We start from the raw sequence: 19,769 nt of genomic DNA on the forward strand, positions 1-19,769 counted from the left end.
GAAGTGTACTTCGCCAGACTGCCAAGAACCTTGCCTTCATCCAGGCCAAGTTGGCGAGACACGGTAGTGATGACACCATAGGTCTTGCTGATCTCTGCACCAGACCGGATGCTCTTTCCAGCATACTTGGGGTCCTACATGTACGCTGCGGCGTGTATGGGCTTCAGGCAGAAGTCTTCACCCTTTTTGATGTATTTCAGAACTACAGTTTCCTCTGCTTGGAGCAACAGTGAAGTGGGCAGGACAGTATGGATTTCTTCTCTTACATCTGCAAGCAGAGTCTGAACATCAGACAGGATGGCATTGTCTCCCTCAATCTGTGCAATGGCTACTGCTATAGGTTTCAGGAGTTGCAGGCTGCTTACCACTCTCCCACAATACATCATCCAGGAGGATCCTCTTGATGGGGCTGTCCATATCGGCAGACTGTGATATGGCCATTTCTTGGAGAGACTCCTTCCCCTCCAAGAGACTGTCAAACATGATGACAGCTGGGCAGCTTCAATGTGGTGCTCTTATTCTTCTCACTTTGCTTGGTGAGGTAGATTGCATCTATAACTTGATGACCCTTCACATACCTAACCATTTCCGTGGCTCTCTTGTAGAGTGTATCCATTGTTTTCAGTGACATGATGTCCTTGAGGAGCAGATTCAATGTATGAGCAGCACAGCCAATGGGTGTGATGTGAGGGTAGGACTCCCCTACTTTAGACCAAGCAGCCTTCATGTTCGCAGAATTGTCTGTCAGCAGTGCAAATACCTTCTGTGGTCCAAGGTCATTGATTGCCTTCAGCTCATCTGCAATGTAGAGACCGGTGTGTCCCTTATGTCTGTGCTCTTGTAGAATACTGGTTGAGTGGTGGAGATGATGTAGTTTATTATTCCTTGCTCACAAACATTCAACCAACCACCAGAGATGATTGCAATACAGTCTGCTTTCTCTATGATTTGCTTGACCTTCACTTGATCTCTGCATCCAGCAAATGAGTAGATAAAACATGTCTGGTTGGAGGGGTGTATGCTGGGCGAAGAACATTCAGAAATCTCTTCCAATACACATTGCCTGTGCGCATCAGAGGTGAACCAGTTGCATACACAGCTCGAGGAAGACATTCATCAGCATTTCTCTGACTACGTTCCTCTGACTACTTATGATTCCAGGAGAACCATGAGCTATTGATATCGATAAGGTGTCTGATTCATAATTTTCACCTCGAATAGAAGTAGAGGGACTTTTGTCAGAGGTTGCTTGTGAGCGCTGAGGGAACTTTTTATGCACTTGGCCAGATTATTCTGCATCTTTGTTGCATTCTTCACATATGATTTGGCATGGTATTTGCAAATTTACACAACTTTTCCTTCTACATTAGCTGCAGTGAAATGTCTCCACACATCAGATAGTGCCCGTGGCATTTTCCTGTAGAGATTAGAAAAAAATGAGTCAAAAACCCTAAATACAATTCCATGTATGTACAACTCTTTGTAAGATAAATGTTTTAAAATGAAATATGTATGGAAATAGGTGAATTAACCTCTAATTCCTCCCAAACCCGGATCCGGGAGCACCCCCCACAGTAAAAAAGCTGACTAGCATAGCCTAGCATAGCGTCACAAGTAAATACTAGCATCTAAATATCATTAAATCACAAGTCCAAGACACCAGATGAAAGATACACATCTTGTGAATCCAGCCATCATTTCTGATTTTTAAAATGTTTTACAGGGAAGACACAATATGTAAATCTATTAGCTAACCACGTTAGCAAAAGACACCATTTTTTTACTCCACCAGTTTTTTACTCCATCAGTAGCTATCACAAATTCGACCAAATAAAGATATAAATAGCCACTAACCAAGAAAAAACTTCATCAGATGACAGTCTGATAACATATTTATTGTATAGCATATGTTTTGTTAGAAAAATTTGCATATTTCAGGTATAAATCATAGTTTACCATTGCAGCCACTATCACAAAACTCACCAAAGCGACTAGAATAACTACAGAGAGCAACGTATATTACCTAATTACTCATCATAAAACATTTCTTAAAAATACACAGCGTACAGCAATTGAAAGACACAGATCTTGTGAATCCAGACAATATTTCAGATTTTCTAAGTGTTTTACAGCGAAAACACAATATAACGTTATCAAATCAAATCAAGTTTATTTTATATAGCCCTTCGTACATCAGCTAATATCTCGAAGTGCTGTACAGACACCCAGCCTAAAACCCCAAACAGCAAGCAATGCAGGTGTAGAAGCACGGTGGCTAGGAAAAACTCCCTAGAAAGGCCAAAACCTAGGAAGAAACCTAGAGAGGAACCAGGCTATGAGGGGTGGCCAGTCCTCTTCTGGCTGTGCTGGGTGGAGATTATAACAGAACTATGCCAAGATGTTCAAAATGTTCATAAGTGACAAGCATGGTCAAATAATAATCATGAATAATTTTCAGTTGGCTTTTCATAGCCGATCATCAAGAGTTGAGAATAGCAGGTCCGGGACAGGTGGCGGTTCCATAACCGCAGGCAGAACAGCTGAAACTGGAATAGCAGCAAGGCCAGGTGGACTGGGGACAGCAAGGAGCCCCGACGCACGGTCCCAGGGCTCAGGTCCTCCGAGAGAGAGAAAGAGAGAGAGAAGGAGAGAATTAGAGAGAGCCAAGATTTTCAAAATGTTCATAAATGACAAGCATGGTCAAATAATAATCAGGAATAAATGTCAGTTGGCTTTTCATAGCCGATCATTAAGAATTGAAAACAGCAGGTCTGGGACAGGTAGGGGTTCCATAACCGCAGGCAGAACAGTTGAAACTGGAATAGCAGCAGGGCCAGGCGGACTGGGGACAGCAAGGAGTCATCATGCCCTGTAGTCCTGACGTATGGTCCTAGGGCTCCGGTCCTCCGAGAGAGAGAAAGAAAGAGAGAAGGAGAGAATTAGAGAGAGCCAAGATTTTCAAAATGTTCATAAATGACAAGCATGGTCAAATAATAATCAGGAATAAAAGTCAGTTGGCTTTTCATAGCCGATCATTAAGAGTTGAACAGGTAGGGGTTCCATAACAGCAGGCAGAACAGTTGAAACTGGAACAGCAGCAAGGCCAGGTGGACTGGGGACAGCAAGGAGTCATCATGCCCGGTTTGCCGTGACGTATGGTCCTAGGGCTCAGGTTCTCCGAGAGAGAGAAAGAAAGAGAGAACGAGAGAATTAGAGAGAGCATACTTAAATTCACACAGGACACTGGATAAGATAGGAGAAGTACTCCAGGTATAACCAACTGACTGTTATATTAGCTTACCACAATAGCAAACATCACAACAGCATTGATTCAAGCAAAAACATAGCGATTAGTATAAGTCACCAAAAGATATTAATTTTTTCACTAACCTTCTCAGAATTCTTCAGATGACAGTCCTATAACATCATATTACACAATGCATATAGAGTTTGTTCGAAAATGTGCATATTTAGCGGCACAAATCGTGGTTATACAATGTGAATAGTGGCCAAAACTTCAAGAAATCTGTCCGGCGCCATCTTGGAGAGGAACCTATTCTAATCGAAAACTATTCATAAACTTGACTAAAAAATACAAGTTGGACAGCAAATGAAAGATAAATTAGTTCTTAATGCAATCGCTGTGTTAGATTTTTAAAATTAACGTTACTGCGCAATACAGCGTGCGCTAAAGCGAGACCGCACCATAATTCATGGCGGAATTATTATTTGACATTTGTCAACATAAGTACGAATTAACAGCATAAAGACTGCTTACTATTAGCTGAGCTTCCATCAGAATCTTGGGCAAGGTGTCCTTTCTCCAGAACAATCGTCTTTGGGTTGAAAGATGTCCTGTCGAAATAGCCGCTAACGTTAGCCACCCACTGGAGAGGTGTCCAACTCGTGAAAGCGCGTCACAAAGAAATCCAGGAAAATCGCAATAAACTGCTATAAACTGCTATAAGTCGGTTTAAATTAACTACCTTATGAAGTTTAAGACAAAAAACAAATTAAATCAGAGCCGGAGATATAGAACTGCTAAACCGAAAGCTTTTGAAGAAGCCATGCCGGTGTCCCTGCTGCGTCAGGCGCCTCGTCAAAAAGGTCGATACTTCTGTTCCAAGAGGTTTTATACTCCCCCAGATGGTGCTATCCGCTCCATTCAAAGTCTCACCGCTTACTGACATCTAGGGGAAGGCGTATGCAGTGCATGTAGCCCCATACCTTATAAGGGAATTTATAAACCGACCCTGGAACAGAGACCTACATTTCAGAAATCTCACTTCTTGACAGGAAGTGAGCTGCAGAATGACTTCTGTTTCACTCAGAGAAATAATTCAAACGGTTTTAGAAACTAGAGAGTGTTTTCTATCCAATCATAATAATAATATGCATATTGTACGAGCAAGAATTGAGTATGAGGCAGTTTAATTTGGAGACGATATTTTCCAAAGTGGAAACAGCACCCCCTAGATTGACAAAAGGTTAACACTCCTCAGTTAGCAGGCTCAAGCAAGCTAAAACCCACATGGTAACAAAAACTAACTAGCAGAAATTGTTAACAAGTTAGAAATGATTGGTTAGAAATTAAATCCTTGGCTCAGACAGTGTAGTAGTGTGGGCTCAATAGCATCTCATTAGTGTGCAAGATCTTGAGAATCAGCTGTACATGGGATGGAAGAGTGCACTGTACATGTGATGGAAGAATGCACTATAGTTTAACCAAATATGCCACAAGACCTAGAGTTGCCTTGTGTATCCCACAAAAAAGGTTCACTGTTATAAGCAACAAGAAAATATGAATTTAAGCAAAATTCCCCAAATTCCAGGGCTTATCTTCCCATGGAAAATTTCTGGGAAAATTACGGAAATTTACCGGAAAGTTTCCAACCCTTTGCAACCCTAACTGTGATATGGATCAATCACACTAGCTATATCTGTTTATCAAAGTAGACTGCAGACACCTCCCTCTTCTGTACTGTAGTGGTTTTTCATAATGGCTAAACAAAGGTAGATGACGTTTGGTTCTTATATCTTATAATGGGAATGCTTTGGACTTTATTGATTGAATCAATTGATGTAGGCCTAAAACAAACAGGTTTTCTTTTTGTTTTTGTTCAAATATAGGCCTGGATGGCAATGGTTGTCATCATTATTTGTCTAATTTCTTGGTGGAATCTGTAATTGTGAGTCTTGAAATTGTACATTATGATACTGGTTTATTATAGACCTTCAGTTGAACCAAATATTTTGCACGAAGCACCAATACATTTTTATTTTTATTTTTTTATTTTATTTTTTTCCCGCCAGTGTAGCAACAGGCTATTCATTGGTTCTCAGTGAGGTCCATGCGTTGCTATTTTCTCTCTGCAGGGGGAGACGTAGTCTCACTTTTCTCATGCCTGCAGCCCCATTTCATGTGTCCAAACTCAAGGCTACTCCATGTTATATAGCCTATTTCACATGCTGGTATAGTAGTAAAAAGCCACACTGACCTGGCCATTTCACCCAATAGCTTTCTAATACTCTTCTGACAGATAATTGAGAGAAATAAATATTGTTTCAATAAAGCATCAACCGCTGAGGACAGATTCTTTTTTTATACCCAGTTGCCCCTTGAAGTACATGGACTCAAGTCACACATCTAACACTATGGCTGCTCTAATGGTCATCAGTTTTCAGTCACACTTTTTCCACAGAACCTCCTCCTCAGAAGAAAATAAATACTAGAACCTCTGAAAATGCTGGTTACATGACCGGGACCTTACATTTAACAGAGGTGTGCACTATCTTTAGTCCGTCGTTGGTGTTCCATGCCCTGGCCTGGCCACAGCCATTACTGGAGTTTACAGGTACTGTTTGAACTGGGGAGAGAGTGTTCCCCTGTAGCCAACACCGCCGACGCCTGCCGCACCAGTGGCAGCTGCGTTGACTTCCTCAACCTGTGGTTGACTGACTGGCTAACTGAGCTGATGCCTTCTGGGATATTATGAGGAATCCTGCTAAACACGTGGGCTTGTGGAGACTTGTTCAATAGGCTCCTCAATAGTTTCTTTGGTAGGCTATTCCCGAATGGGGGGAAAAAACTATTTAGCAATAGGCAGCTACTCTTAAACATTCACATTTTCTTGCAGTGTCTTTAAATAAAATCCTTTTTGCTTTGAGAAATTGTCTCAAGCCTGGGTGAAGGGTTCTGCTATGTGCACAAGCATTCTAATAATGCAGGCATAGAACAATTTTCTCGTTTTTGAACTGTGGGAGAGACAGCGCTGAAAGCTGCAGAAGGACTAACCATACCTGTATGTTTGCATTCCTTGTTAGCTCTCTGCAGAGCAAAGGAGCGAAAGCAAGTTAAATAGATAAACCAGTTTATTATCTGGTTGCCCCTCTCTCTCTCTCTCCTCGCCCCTCGCTCTCTCTCCTCGCCCCTCGCTCTCTCTCCTCGCCCCTCGCTCTCTTGCTGCCCCTCTCTTGCTGCCCCTCTCTTGCTGCCCCTCTCTTGCTGCCCCTCTCTTGCTGCCCCTCTCTTGCTGCCCCTCTCTTGCTGCCCCACTCGCGCTCTCGCGCTGCCCCTCTCGCGCTGCCCCACTCGCGCTGCCCCACTCGCGCTGCCCCACTCGCGCTCTCGCGTTGCCCCACTCGCGCTCTCGCGCCGCCCCACTCTCTCTCGCGCGCCGCCCCACTCTCTCTCGCGCCGCCCCACTCTCTCTCGCGCCGCCCCACTCTCTCTCGCGCCGCCCCACTCTCTCTCGCGCCGCCCCACTCTCTCTCTCGCGCCGCCCCACTCTCTCTCTCGCGCCGCCCCACTCTCTCTCTCGCGCCGCCCCACTCTCTCTCTCGCGCCGCCCCACTCTCTCTCTCGCGCCGCCCCTCTCTCTCTCGCGCCGCCCCTCTCTCTCTCGCGCCGCCCCTCTCTCTCTCGCGCCGCCCCTCTCTCTCTCGCGCCGCCCCTCTCTCTCTCGCGCCGCCCCTCTCTCTCTCGCGCCGCCCCTCTCTCTCTCGCGCCGCCCCTCTCTCTCTCGCGCCGCCCCTCTCTCTCTCGCGCCGCCCCTCTCTCTCTCTCGCGCCGCCCCTCTCTCTCTCTCGCGCCGCCCCTCTCTCTCTCTCGCGCCGCCCCTCTCTCTCTCTCGCGCCGCCCCGCTCTCGCGCCGCCCCTCTCTTTCTCGCGCCGCCCCGCTCTCGCGCCGCCCCGCTCTCTCTCCTCGCTCTCCCCCTCTTGCTCGCCGCCCCCCTCTTGCTCGCTCGCTCTCTCGCGCCGCCCCGCTCGCTCTCTCGCGCCGCCCTGCTCGCTCTCGCGCCGCCCCGCTCGCTCTCTCGCGCCGCCCCGCTCTCTCTCTCTCGCTGCCCCTCTCGCGCGCTCTCTCTCTCTCTCTCGCTGCCCCTCTCGCTCGCTGCACCTCTGCCTTCATTAGATCCCTTCTGCTCTGTTTCTTGGTCTCGTGGCAGTGCCTCATGGAAATCACCAACTGATCGGCCTGAACATTTCTGTCATTTTCTGTGTCACTCGACACCGGCCCGTCGGCATTGGAACTATCAGGTTGCGCAGATGGTACTGAGAAACAACTTTATCTTCCCCCTCCCCGTGTCACTCACAGGGCTGCTATGGATAGAGTAAATAAACACAGTCCCAGATACAGGACACTTTGAATAGTACTGCGGTTTGAGGGAATGTCCACCAACCAATTTTATAAAAAATAAATAAATAAAAAATAAAAATAAATTGTTACTTGGAGTCATAGTATCTATCTATATTATATCGTAGAAAATCATTTTGTGAAAGCTGATATAGGTCTACTCAAAACTATGATACTAAAATCAGTGTGTGTCTGTACAGATGAGCACACAGAGGTAGCATTTCACTTTTAAGAACACAAGGTATCTTACTATAGTTATCACAATGGTAAATGCAGTCTTATCTATAATCTAGGAATGCTAGAATATGATTGTAGATAAGTTGGAAAAAAAATAGAACATGATTGTATCTAGGCCTGGCTAGGCTTGTTATTCTGCATATTTACTTTTAGCAGCACTGAGGCCAGGTGTAAATTTAGCCCCTGGTTGTGAAGTGAGTTTCCCAGAAGCGGGAGGCCGATGCAGGCAGGGCTTTGGCAGTAGAGGGACAGCAGTGTAGGATGTCTGTCTGGGTCATGCAGAGGTGGCACTGGATGCCTAGCTCTCTATTTGGGGAAACGTTGGTGTTCCAGTACCTCAAAGTTCACTGCTTCTGAGAAAACGACTCGCTTTCTGGTCCGTGTGGTGCGGTCCACACTGTGTCTTCCAGATGACGGTTGTCTCTTTTAGAGGTCGACCGATTATGATTTTTCAACGCCGATACCGATTACTGGAGGACCAAAAAAAGCCGATACCAATTAATCTGCCAATTTTTTATTTTTTTTAAATTTAATTTATTTGTAATAATGACAATTACAACAACTGAATGAACACTTAACTTAATATCAAAAAAATCAATTTAGCCTCAAATAAATAATGAAAACTGTTCAATTTTGTTTAAATGATGCAAGTACAAAGTGTTGGAGAAGAAAGTAAACGTGCAATATGTGCCATGTAAAAAAGCTAACGTTTAAGTTCCTTGCTCAGAACGTATGAAAGCTGGTGGTTCCTTTTAACATGAGTCTTCAATATTCCCAGGTAAGAAGTTTTAGGTTGTAGTTATTATAGGAATTATAGGACTATTTCTCTCTATACGATTTGTATTTCATATACCTTTGACTATTGGATGTTCTTATAGGCACTTTAATATAGCCAGTGTAACAGTATAGCTTCCGTCCCTCTCCTCGCTCCTACCTGGGCTCGAACCAGGAACACATCCACAACAGCCACCCTCGAAGCAGCGTTACCCATGCAGAGCAAGGGGAACAACTACTCCAAGTCTCAGAGCGAGTGACGTCACCGATTGAAACGCTATTAGTGCGCACCCCGCTAACTAGCTAGCCATTTCACATCAGTTACACCAGCCTAATCTCGGGAGTTGATAGGCTTGAAGTCATAAACAGCGCTTGAAGCATTCCGAAGAGCTGCTGGCAAACACGCGAAAGTATTGTTTGAATGAATGCTTACGAGCCTGCTGGTGCCTACCACCGCTAAGTCAGACTGCTCTATCAAATCATAGATTTAATTATAACATAACACACAGAAATACGAGCCTTTGGTCATTAAAATGGTCAAATCCGGGAAACTATCATTTCGAAAACAAAACTTTTCTTCTTTCAGTGAAATACGGAACCGTTCCGTATTTTATCTAACGGATGGCATCCCTAAGTCTAAATATTGCTGTTATATTGTACAACCGTCAATGTTATGTCATAATTATGTACAATTCTGTCAAATTAATTACGGCCTTTGTTAGGAATAAATGGACTTCACACAGTTTGCAATGAGCCAGGTTGCCCAAACTGCTGCATATACCCTGACTGCTTGCACGGAACGCAAGAGAAGTGACACAATTTCCCTAGTTATAAGAAATTAATGTTAGCAGGCAATATTAACTAAATACAGTGGGGAGAACAAGTATTTGATACACTGCCGATTTTGCAGGTTTTCCTAATTACAAAGCATGTAGAGGTCTGTAATTTTATATCATAGGTACACTGCCGATTTTGCAGGTTATCAAATACTTGTTCTCCCCACTGTATGCAGGTTTAAAAATATATACTTGTGTATTGATTTTAAAGAAAGGCATTGATGTTTATGGTTAGGTGCATTGGTGCAACGACAGTGCTTTTTTTCGCAAATGCGCTTGTTAAATCATCACCCGTTTGTCCAAAGTAGGCTGTGATTCAATGCGAAATTAACAGGCACCGCATTGATTATATGCAACGCAGGACACGCTAGATAAACTTGTAATATCATCAACCATGTGTAGTTAACTAGTGATTATGTTAAGATTGATTGTTTTTTATAAGATAAGTTTAATGCTAGCTAGCAACTTACCTTGGCTTCTTGCTGCCCTCGCGTAACAAGTAGTCAGCCTGCCACACAGGCTCCTCATGGAGTGCAATGTAAGGCAGGTGGTTGGAGCGTTGGACTAGTAACCGGAAGGTTGCAAAAACGAATCCCCGAGCTGACAAGGTAAAAATCTGTCGTTCTGCCTCTGAACAAGGCAGTTAACCCACCGTTCCTAGGCTATCATTGAAAATAAGAATGTGTTCTTAACTGACTTGCCTAGTTAAATAAAGGTGTAAAAAAAAAAAGACAGATTACTGATTGCCCTAATTAATCGGCCATTCCGATTAATCGGTCGACCTCTAGTCTCTTTAGCCTACACAGGGTTTAGCGTGTCTAGTAGCTGAAGGTCTTTCTCCCTGCTAATCCAGTTGGTTCACATACAACCGGACAGCGTTATCCACAGCGTTCGGTGCGCTAACGAGGACGTAGCGTTAAAATATGGCAGATCATTATTTAGGCAAGTAAGCAGCCTAATGGGGGAGAGAACGTTTCCAGGCTAATGACCGGTGTGTATGCGTAGATGGCTACTCTAGATGCCCGGTTTCGTGCCCGTTTTACTAAAAAGGGTAGAGCAATAATTGACATTTGTTTGTTAAAAACAATAGGATAAATACACATGTAGGCAATGCCACTACATTGCCTTAATATTGGAACCCTTTGAAATCTTCTGAGATGTATTTATTTTATTTTAGATGCTCTCCATCTCTTAATTAGTGAAATAAAGGGAAACCGTGAAAGGGGCTCCATTCATGGTCGTCTGCGTTTGAAACTGCAGACTGAAATCCTCAAACAGTTGGGCCTTTCAGAAAGGTGCTCTTTCAAAATAACCTTTTTGCAAATCCAAATAAAATCGGTGCCAGCCCACAGACCCTTTCATGTCCACACCTGGATGCTAAGATCTAATGAAAAAAGTGGGGTGGGGGGGGCAAAGCCTCAGACCTGGCTTGCCTTATGCATATCACATGGTGTTTGCTTAGCCCCTTGGTTCACCCCAACGCTACCTTCATGGTATCCTACTGCTCGGCACCTCTCCAACCTGAATCGTTCGGTTTTGCACAGTTGCCTTTTTGTCTCTCCATCGGTCCTTTGGTCTGGTGTCTGCAATACCTTTTTGAAGTAGCGCTGCAGTCCCAAATCTCCTTTCCTGACCATTTTTAAAAGGCACACCATGTGAATGCAGTGCAACGTGGGATTGATATATTAATAGGCTGCCTTAATAGGCTGCCTGAGGGCGAGGGGTGTGGGTGGAGACCATCGTGGTGGGATTGAAGTGGAGGCCCAAAATTGACCCCTTTGTGTTGTGTTAGAGAGGGTTGGAGGAATTGACTCCGTTACCTATGACCATCCAGGGCTTGGTTAAACCAGGGTCGGGCATTTTTCAATTAATGTACTGCATTTCAATGCACTTCCTGAAATGTTGAAATAAAATTAACCCTCAACAACTTATCCCCTTTCCTCTCTCACTCTTTGTTAGCCTCCATAATTGTTATCGATTGAATCCTAAAACTACCTTTTTTTAAGTGAAAATGACTGAACCGCTATTCCTCTCTTCTCTCGTTTTCCAGGCTCCACCCTCCTGGACCTGACAGAGCAGTTTGCCCTCCCAGAGACGGCTCCTCCCATGCTGGCCAGGCTGCTGGAGGCCATCGAGAAGAAAGGTACACAATGGACTAGCACACACCCACACTGGTCATCTAAACATTTCCTAGATTTACATTCTAGAAGATCCACCCCTCGTGTATCAACAACATGGTTTCAGTTACTTATGTAATTATTTATTTAACCTTTATTTTGACAAGAAGTCATGCTGAGATAAGGTCTATTTGGTCTGAAGAGCCCTGTAATTACAATAATATTCCAAAATCTATACACTATGAAAAGCAGAACAGGGATACAAAACACAATCATAGAAAACAAAACACATTCTTCAATAAAAAAAGTCATTAATCAGCCGTCTGAATTGCCCTATAGTAGGGCTTTCCAACCCTGTTCCTGGAGAGCTACCATCCCAGTAGATTTTTGCTCCAACCCTATTAATCTAGCGCTCCTGATTCTCACACTTAGCTGGTTGATAAGATGAATCACGTTAGTTACAACTGGGGTTGGAGCGAAAACCTAAAGGGTAGCTCTCCAGAGGCATCATAATATCCAATTTGAGAGAGTTCGGGAGGATATTCCACAAGTGAGGTGCAAAGAAACTAAAAGCAGGTTTACCTAACTCAGTGGAGATTGAATGGATTTTCAGTTAGCCATCCCTGAGACTAGGTCTGGTAGCTTGTAGTGCGCTTTATTCCTTGAATGTTTTTATACTTAAATAAATCGGAAGGCCTTTTTATAGTGATTTTATGACTGTCTAGGAATTTAACTTCTCTGGGATATGTGGGACGCTAACGTCCCACTTGGCCAAAAGCCAGTAAAAATGCAGAGCGCCATATTCAAATAAATTACTATAAAAATCTAACTTTCATGAAGTCACACAAAAAAGATACCAAATTAAAGCTACACTTGTTGTGAATCCAGCCAACATGTCAGAATTCAAATAGGTTTTTCGGCAAAACCAAACGATGCTATTATGAGGATAGCAACAGAGTAAACAGAGAGAAGCATATTTCAACCCTGCAGGCACAACACAAAACGCAGAAATAAAAATATAATTTATGCCTTACCTTTGACGAGCTTCTGTTGTTGGCACTCCAATATGTCCCATAAACATCACAAATGGTCCTTTTGTTCGATTAATTCCGTCGATATATATCCAAAATGTCCATTTATTTGGAAAAATATATCCAGAAAAACACCGGTTTCAACTTCTGCAACGTTACTACAAAATATCTTAAAAGTTACCTGTAAACTTTGCCAAAACATTTCAAACTACTTTTGTAATACAACTTTAAGTATTTTTTAATGTAAATAATCGATAAAATTGAAGATGGGATGATCTGTGTTCAATACAGGATTTAAACAAACTGTAGCTAGCTTTCTGGTCACGCGCCTCTAACAAACAGTACACTTTAAGTGACCCTCGTTCTGGAAGGCCGTACTTCTTCATTACACAAAGGAAAAAACCTCAACCAATTTCTAAAGACTGTTGACATCCAGTGGAAGCGGTAGGAACTGCAAGAAGGTCAATTAGAAATCTGGATTCCCAATGAAAATCCATTGAAAAGAGAGTGACCTCAAAAAAAGAAAAATAGAAATCTGAATGGTTTGTCCTCAGGGTTTCGCCTGCTAAATAAGTTCTGTTATACTCACAGACATGATTCAAACAGTTTTAGAAATGTCAGAGTGTTTTCTATCAAAATCTACTAATACTATGCTTATCTTATCTTCTGGGGATGAGTAGCTGGCAGTTGAATTTGGGTATGCTTTTCATCCAAACGTGAAAATGCTGCCCCCTATCCTAGAGAAGTTAAGTAGTTGCATCTAAGCTAGTGGCTTATCATGTGCTGCTTGATTCTGTGTAGGTCTGGACAACCCAACACTGTACAGGACCTTCACAGCCGATGGTGGACGGGATGTTAGACAGTGCTTTGACACTGGTGAGCAGAGTTCATGTTTATCACTGTGCATTCACAAAGTATTCAGACCCCTTGACTTTTTCCACATTTTGTTAAGTTACAGCCTTATTCGAAAATGTATTAAATTGTTTTTTCCCTCTTCAATCTACACACATACCTCAATGACAAAGCAAAAACAGTTTAGAAATAGAACATTTAATTAAGTATTTAGACCCTTTACTCAGTACTTTGTTGAAGCACCTTTGGCAGCGATTACAGCCTCGAGTCTTCTTGGGTATGAAGCTCCAAGCTTGGCACACCTGTATTGGGGATTTTCTCTGCAGATCCTTTCAAGGTCTGTCAGGCTGGATGGGGAGTGTCGCTGCACAGCTATTTTCGTTTGATCGGGCTCTGGCTGGGCCGCTCAAGGACATTCAGATACTTGTCCCGAAGCCACTCATGCGTTGTCTTGGCTTTGTGCTTAGGGTCGCTGTCCTGTTGGAAGGTGAACCTTCGCCCCAGTCTAAGGTCCTGAGTGCTCTAGCGCAGGTTTTCATCAAGGATCTCTGTACTTAGCACCATTCATTTCCCCCTTGTTCCTGACTAGTCTCCCAGTCCCTGCCGCTGAAAAACATCCCCACTGCATGATGCTGCCACCGATGTTTCACCGTAGGGATGGTATTGGCCAGGTGTTGAGCGGACACATTCAGGTCAAAGAGTTCAATCTTGGTTTCATCATACCAGAGAATCTTGTTTCTCATGGTCTGGGAGTCCTTTGTGTCCCTTTTGGCAAACTCCAAGTGGGCTAACATGTGCCTTTTTAGTGGGGAGTAGCTTCCGTCTGGCCACTCTACCATAAAGGCCTGATTGGTGGAGTGCTGCAGAGATGGTTGTCCTAATGGAAGGTTCCCCGATCTCCACAGAGGAACTCTAGAGCTCTGTCAGTGACCATCGGGTTCTTGGTCAAGGTCTTAGAAGAGTCTTGGTGGTTCATAACCTCTTCCATTTAAGAATGATGGAGGCCACTGTGTTCTTGGGGACCTTTAATGCTGCAGAAATGTTTTGGTACCCTCCCCCAGATCTGTCTCTCGACACAATCCTGTCTCGGAGCTCTATGGACAATTCCTTCAACCTCATGGCTTGGTGTTTGATCTGACATGCACTGTCAACTGTGCAAACTTTTATATAAACAAGTGTGTGCCTTTCCAAATCATGTCCAATCAATTGAATTTACCACAGGTGGACTCCAAGTTGTAGAAACATCTCAAGGATGATCAATGGAAACAGGATTCACCTGAGCTCAATTTCGAGTCGCATAGCAAAGGGTCTGAATAATTATATAAATAAGGTATATATATTTTGCAAACATTACTAAACCTGTCATTATGGGTTCCACAAAATGTGGAAAAGTCAAGAGGTCTGAATACTTTTCGAATGCACTGTATATCCACCCAAATTCAATGTTATTTGACTTTGTGTGCAATTCTTTGGGGGAAAAACTGTTTGACTTTGATCTAATGGTGTGTGGTTCTATTCAGATCCTCCGTCAGCAGACCTGGACCAGATGGACCTGCAGATGCTGTGTGACGGTCTACGTCGGTACCTGCAGGATCTTCCCCAGCCTGTCATCCCACCGGCCATCTACACTCAGCTGGTCCACACCGCCCAAGGTACTCTTACACACACACTGTGACTGTAACACTGCCATACAATCATCAGTCTACACCACATGATGTACACACAATCACATAACCAATATTCTATAGCACCTACTGTTTCCTTCCTGTCAATGTTCTACTAGAAAATGGGTCATGTCCAAATCAGCATGTCGGTTAGAGGTTGCTGTTCATTCAATTTGTTTGTTGCTCTCAGCAATCACTTTCAGTGGAACGTGCCTCAACCCAAAGGTACGGTGTCTAGTTAATTATTGGCCTACAGCAGCAGTCCTAACCTAATCTACCACTGGCCGGGCTGCTGAACACTCTGTACCTTGGAGAGGGAACCCACAGTACCTAGAGCTAGTGTCAATATCCACACACACACACACACACACACACACACACACACACACACACACACACACACACACACACACACACACACACACACACACAGTCACAGCAGGCTTTCCTTATCTCTGTCTTATGTTCTTCAGTGCTATCTCAGAGTAATTTTTTTGTCACATGGCCAGAAACAGGATCTCTGTTGTTAATAGCAACTTACACAAGTTTATCTCAGTGCTAGCCAATCACCTGCAAGTGTACCTTGCACTCCACTCATTGTTGATCACACACAATCTCAATGCGGTTGTCTAACCCGATTACTGAGCACAGGGCTCCTTTTTCTGCCACCCCATTGGTCGAAGGGAAGTCTGCTAGCACCACTGTAGCTTTAACTGCGGGAGCTTTTTGAAGGGTTTTGTTAGTGCGTAGCCTGCAGCGTACCTGGCACACATTCAAAGTCATACATGTGTGGCAATGCATTGTGTATATCTCCCTCTGTGATCTCTATCAATGAATTTGTGCGTAACCTGCGTAAGTGTTAGCACATAGAAACATGTGTATGTATGACATACCTCCCTCTCTGACACCCGTGTGTGTGTTGGTCCCACAGAGGTGCAGAGCCCCAAGGAGTGTGCCCAGCTGCTGCGTCGCATCGCCAGCACGCCCAGCCTGCCAGCCCAGTACTGGCTCACCTTCCACTGCCTGCTGCGCCACTGGTCCCGGGTGTGCCACAACGCGCCCAAGAACCTGCTCAGCTCCCACGCCCTGGGCGAGATCTTCAGCCCCATGCTCTTCAGACAGCAGGCTGCCAGGTGGGTGGAGGAGAGAGAGGGACTGGCCCTCACAGACAGGTGTGCACAGACAGCCAGACACTTTTTATATACTCAAGGAAACACACTCTCAGGCAAGCAGCCTACACTCACACTCACTGACACACACACACACACACACACACACACACTCTCACTGACACACACATTTGCGGTGAAAGGATTTAGGTTGAGAAGCTTTTCTATTTGCCAGCTGTGCTGTTGCAATTAAATCAGCCATGCTTGAAGTCCCATCAGTTAGAGAGTGATTAAGATGGAGCAAGATCATGCACACATTAATCACAACAGCAGGGCCAGTCAGCTGGCCTGAGAATTGCTGACTCTATTTGACTTTTTTCTTATTTTTTCACTCTTTCATCAGCTGCGAGCCCAGCCCGGATGCTCACATCAAGATCATTGAGACCCTTGTGACTAGCGAATGGACAGAAGCACAGGCGGCTCCAGGTAAGAAACACACATTGTCCTTTTCTATTATTCGTCATCTGTTAAAGTTCTGGTTGGGGGTGTATGCAGAGATACAGAACAACTATATTTAAAGCCATATGAATGCCCATCTCTTCCTCTGTGAAATTATTTACACTCACATACTGTACTTTGTTATTGAGGGGCATTGAGAGAATGGCCTAAGTGCATATATTAAGACTGCAGTGGCGCTAAGCCCATGGTAGTTACTGACTGACTGAGTGCGGGAGCCGAGGGGAACAGCAGGGAACCTGGGCTGTTCTTAGCCTGTAGAGCCACACGGGGACTCGCACTCTAGCAGTAGCACAGAGCACAGGATGTACTGGCTGCACTGCATGGGGAAAAGCCTCCATTGTGGGGCAAAAGCTGCCCCATCGCATACCTGGCTGGCTCTGTTTATTACAGCTTTAGTTAAGGTTTTCTGCACTTGTTTAAAAGGCTTTATTGTTATATGCCAGTCAATGTTTGCAAATTGGCTGCAATTAGCCTGTCTTCATTTATAAACTGGGTAGTTTGGATCCTGGATGCTGATTGGCTAAAACACCATTCCACCCGTCTGTATATCGACAATATCATGGGTATGACACAAAAATCCACGTTTACTGTTCTATTTGAAGTATCACTACACTATTTTTGATATACCACAGCAAATGACAAAAGAAAAGCAATAAGGGTTTTATTAAACACATTATTTCTCCTTGCTTCTAGCCTAGAATTTGGCTTGCATAACAACAAGAACAACCCTTAGTCGTGTTATATTGGCCATATACCACCCCCTCTGGCCTTATTGCTTAAATATCAGCCTTTTAATTTAGAATAGCTGAATTTTTTTACTCACATTTTTAACGCAATCTTTAATACCAGAATCTTGGCTTGGCTGTGTTTGTGTCACACATCTTTCATTGTGACTTGGCGATGGAACCTGCAGAGCATTCTTCTGGGATGGGGAGGAACTAGCTTGACTCATCAAAACAGTTATGCAAATTGCAGCATATAGCTTAGGCTGCAGGAGTTTATTGTTAACCCATGGTAGTCTCAATGATGGGGTCTAAAATGGTATTGTGTAAAAATGAGTTGTTCATTTTTGGTTTGTAGCCCAGGATAGAGCCTCCTTCCTCTCGAGCAGGAAATCAGTGGCGTGTTGATCAAAGTGAAAGTAGTTGAGGTTACAGGGCTCTAGGTGAATTCCATCCTACATGTGCAGTGAAGTAGGCTACTCTTGATTAATTATGTAAGACCTTTTACCGTGGCCAGAAATGCACAAACTGAATTTTGAACATTTGATAAATTCAGGCCATGAAGGAATAATACCCTATATTGTATAAAAAAAGAAAAAGCAATAGAATGTGCTTTTTATTTTTCATCTAACCAGTAAAGTGGCCTAGCGTTCTCTAGACTCCAGCAGGCCATGGTGTTGGACTGCAGACCGTTTGCTTGGCACAGTTGGGTTTTTACAGTCGCTAGTTAAAACTGCTTTTGGTGGGCAGGCCCAGTGCCTGGCTGTGACTGTTGAAACGTTTTATTACCTGTTTGGGACTATTTATAACGTCCCCCTCGCATGGGCCGCTGTCAGGAGTTCGCACCTGCAGGAGCAATGGGCCGACAGGGATGGAGGTAGACTGACGGGGGAGGCTGGCCGGGCGGGCAATAGCAAGCTCAACACCGCAAGCTTTGACTCTTCTCTTTCTGCTGAACCAGCCATGTCCCTTCCTGTGTGAATGAACACTCGTATGCTCACACACACAAACATACTATGTTCCATGCACAGACACACACATATACACACATGCTAGGCAGGTTGAACTTGGGAGGGGAGCCGTTTGGTGGTCAGTTGTGTCAAATTTGAACCGTTTAACATCACCTGTGTGTGACTGTGTGTTTGTCTTTGAGAGCATGGGAGACTTTCTACGAAAGCGTGTTTGTGTTTACTGTCTGCACATGCGTGTTTCTCTGAATGATAACCTGCCTGTGTGTGAGTGTCTGTGTGCCTCCCAGTTACTGGGGGCCTATTTTAAGTAATCAGCCAAAGGCCTACTTAGATTTAGTTGGCTGGAAACTGGGTCTGTTCCACAGAGCACCTTTTGTTAGCCCAGTGGCTGCTCCTACTTCCTTGGGCCACAAACCCCCCTCTAACCCCTCCCTCCACACATCCCTCCCAGCACCAAAGTGCCCAGCTCAGCAAATATCTGAACCTGTGCGAGTTAATCATAAGACTGAACACTCTCCCTACTCCCTTCCTTTCAAACACGGAGAGGGACACGCACAAAGACTCGGTCGGCACTGTGGCCAGGTTTCAGAATGGGCATGCAGGGCCAACACCGGGGCAGCAGCTCAGCTAGTCATTAACCAACCAGCGGCCCCAACGCGCCCAGAGAGAGAGAAAGAGGAGGGTAGAGGGTAGTCGGGAGAGGATGGGGGGGTGGGTTGGGAGAGTGAGAGGGGGTTTTAAGAGAGAAGGGGTGTGAGGGGGGGTAGATAGCAGGAGAGAGGGGTGGGAAGAGCAAGGGGAGAGGAGAGGGGTGGGTCGCGAGAGGCGGGGGGGTAGAGCGAGAAAGAGGGTAGAGCGAGAAAGAGAAGGCGGGTAGAGAAAGTGGGAGGTAGAGAGCAAGGGAAAGAGTGGGAGACTGGGGTGGGTTAGCGAGGGGGAGAGCGAGAGAGGGGTGAGGTAGAGTGAGAGAGGTACAGAGAGGCACGCTTCCCTCCCTCACTCACACCACCTGCGCCAGACCAAGGAGTAAGCCAGGCAGTCAGGAAAGCAGAGCAGGCAAGCAAGCGGTCGCATGCTGCACCTGCCTCCCAAGAGTTACCGGATTACCTGGATTTAATGAAGTACCGCGGAACAGGCTGTCATCTTCCCTGAGAACTAAACTAAAAGAATCCAGATAAAGCCACAGAATGGAACTTTTCAGGAGGACTTGAGTGTTCGATCTAGAGCTCTATCTGTTTGGATTTTGTACATCGTTTTGGGGGGAACGAAACAAAGTTCATAGTGGAGACACCACTGGTGC

At 44.7% G+C, this 19,769-nt stretch overlaps 1 protein-coding gene and 1 long non-coding RNA gene across 6 annotated transcripts in view; one reads left to right on the top strand and one right to left on the bottom strand.

Annotated features, from left to right (window-relative positions):
* pik3r1 (phosphoinositide-3-kinase, regulatory subunit 1 (alpha)) overlaps nucleotides 1–19,769 on the top strand; it is a 55,742-nt gene that overhangs the window by 21,289 nt on the left and 14,684 nt on the right. For 2 of the 4 annotated variants that reach the window (XM_071350835.1, XM_071350837.1), the window contains 5 exons: nucleotides 11,535–11,627; nucleotides 13,434–13,508; nucleotides 15,005–15,136; nucleotides 16,080–16,320; nucleotides 16,661–16,743. In XM_071350835.1, the coding sequence (XP_071206936.1) occupies nucleotides 11,535–11,627; nucleotides 13,434–13,508; nucleotides 15,005–15,136; nucleotides 16,080–16,320; nucleotides 16,661–16,743 (624 nt within the window). Of the gene's footprint in view, nucleotides 1–11,534; nucleotides 11,628–13,433; nucleotides 13,509–15,004; nucleotides 15,137–16,079; nucleotides 16,321–16,660; nucleotides 16,744–19,489 lie in introns of those variants that run through there. The other 2 variants (XM_071350836.1, XM_071350839.1) reach the window with 2 other exon arrangements.
* Nucleotides 1,776–17,809, bottom strand: LOC139544088 (uncharacterized). Of its 2 annotated transcripts, none has more exons than XR_011668802.1 (3): nucleotides 17,600–17,809; nucleotides 16,042–16,303; nucleotides 1,776–3,855 (listed from the first exon to the last, which is right to left on the bottom strand). It is a non-coding gene; the product is annotated as an uncharacterized lncRNA (long non-coding RNA). The 2 variants fall into 2 exon arrangements; XR_011668801.1 differs by having other exon boundaries at nucleotides 16,042–16,309.

Source organism: Salvelinus alpinus, chromosome 18 (assembly GCF_045679555.1).
Source record: "Salvelinus alpinus chromosome 18, SLU_Salpinus.1, whole genome shotgun sequence".
Classification (NCBI taxonomy): Eukaryota; Metazoa; Chordata; class Actinopteri; order Salmoniformes; family Salmonidae; genus Salvelinus; species Salvelinus alpinus.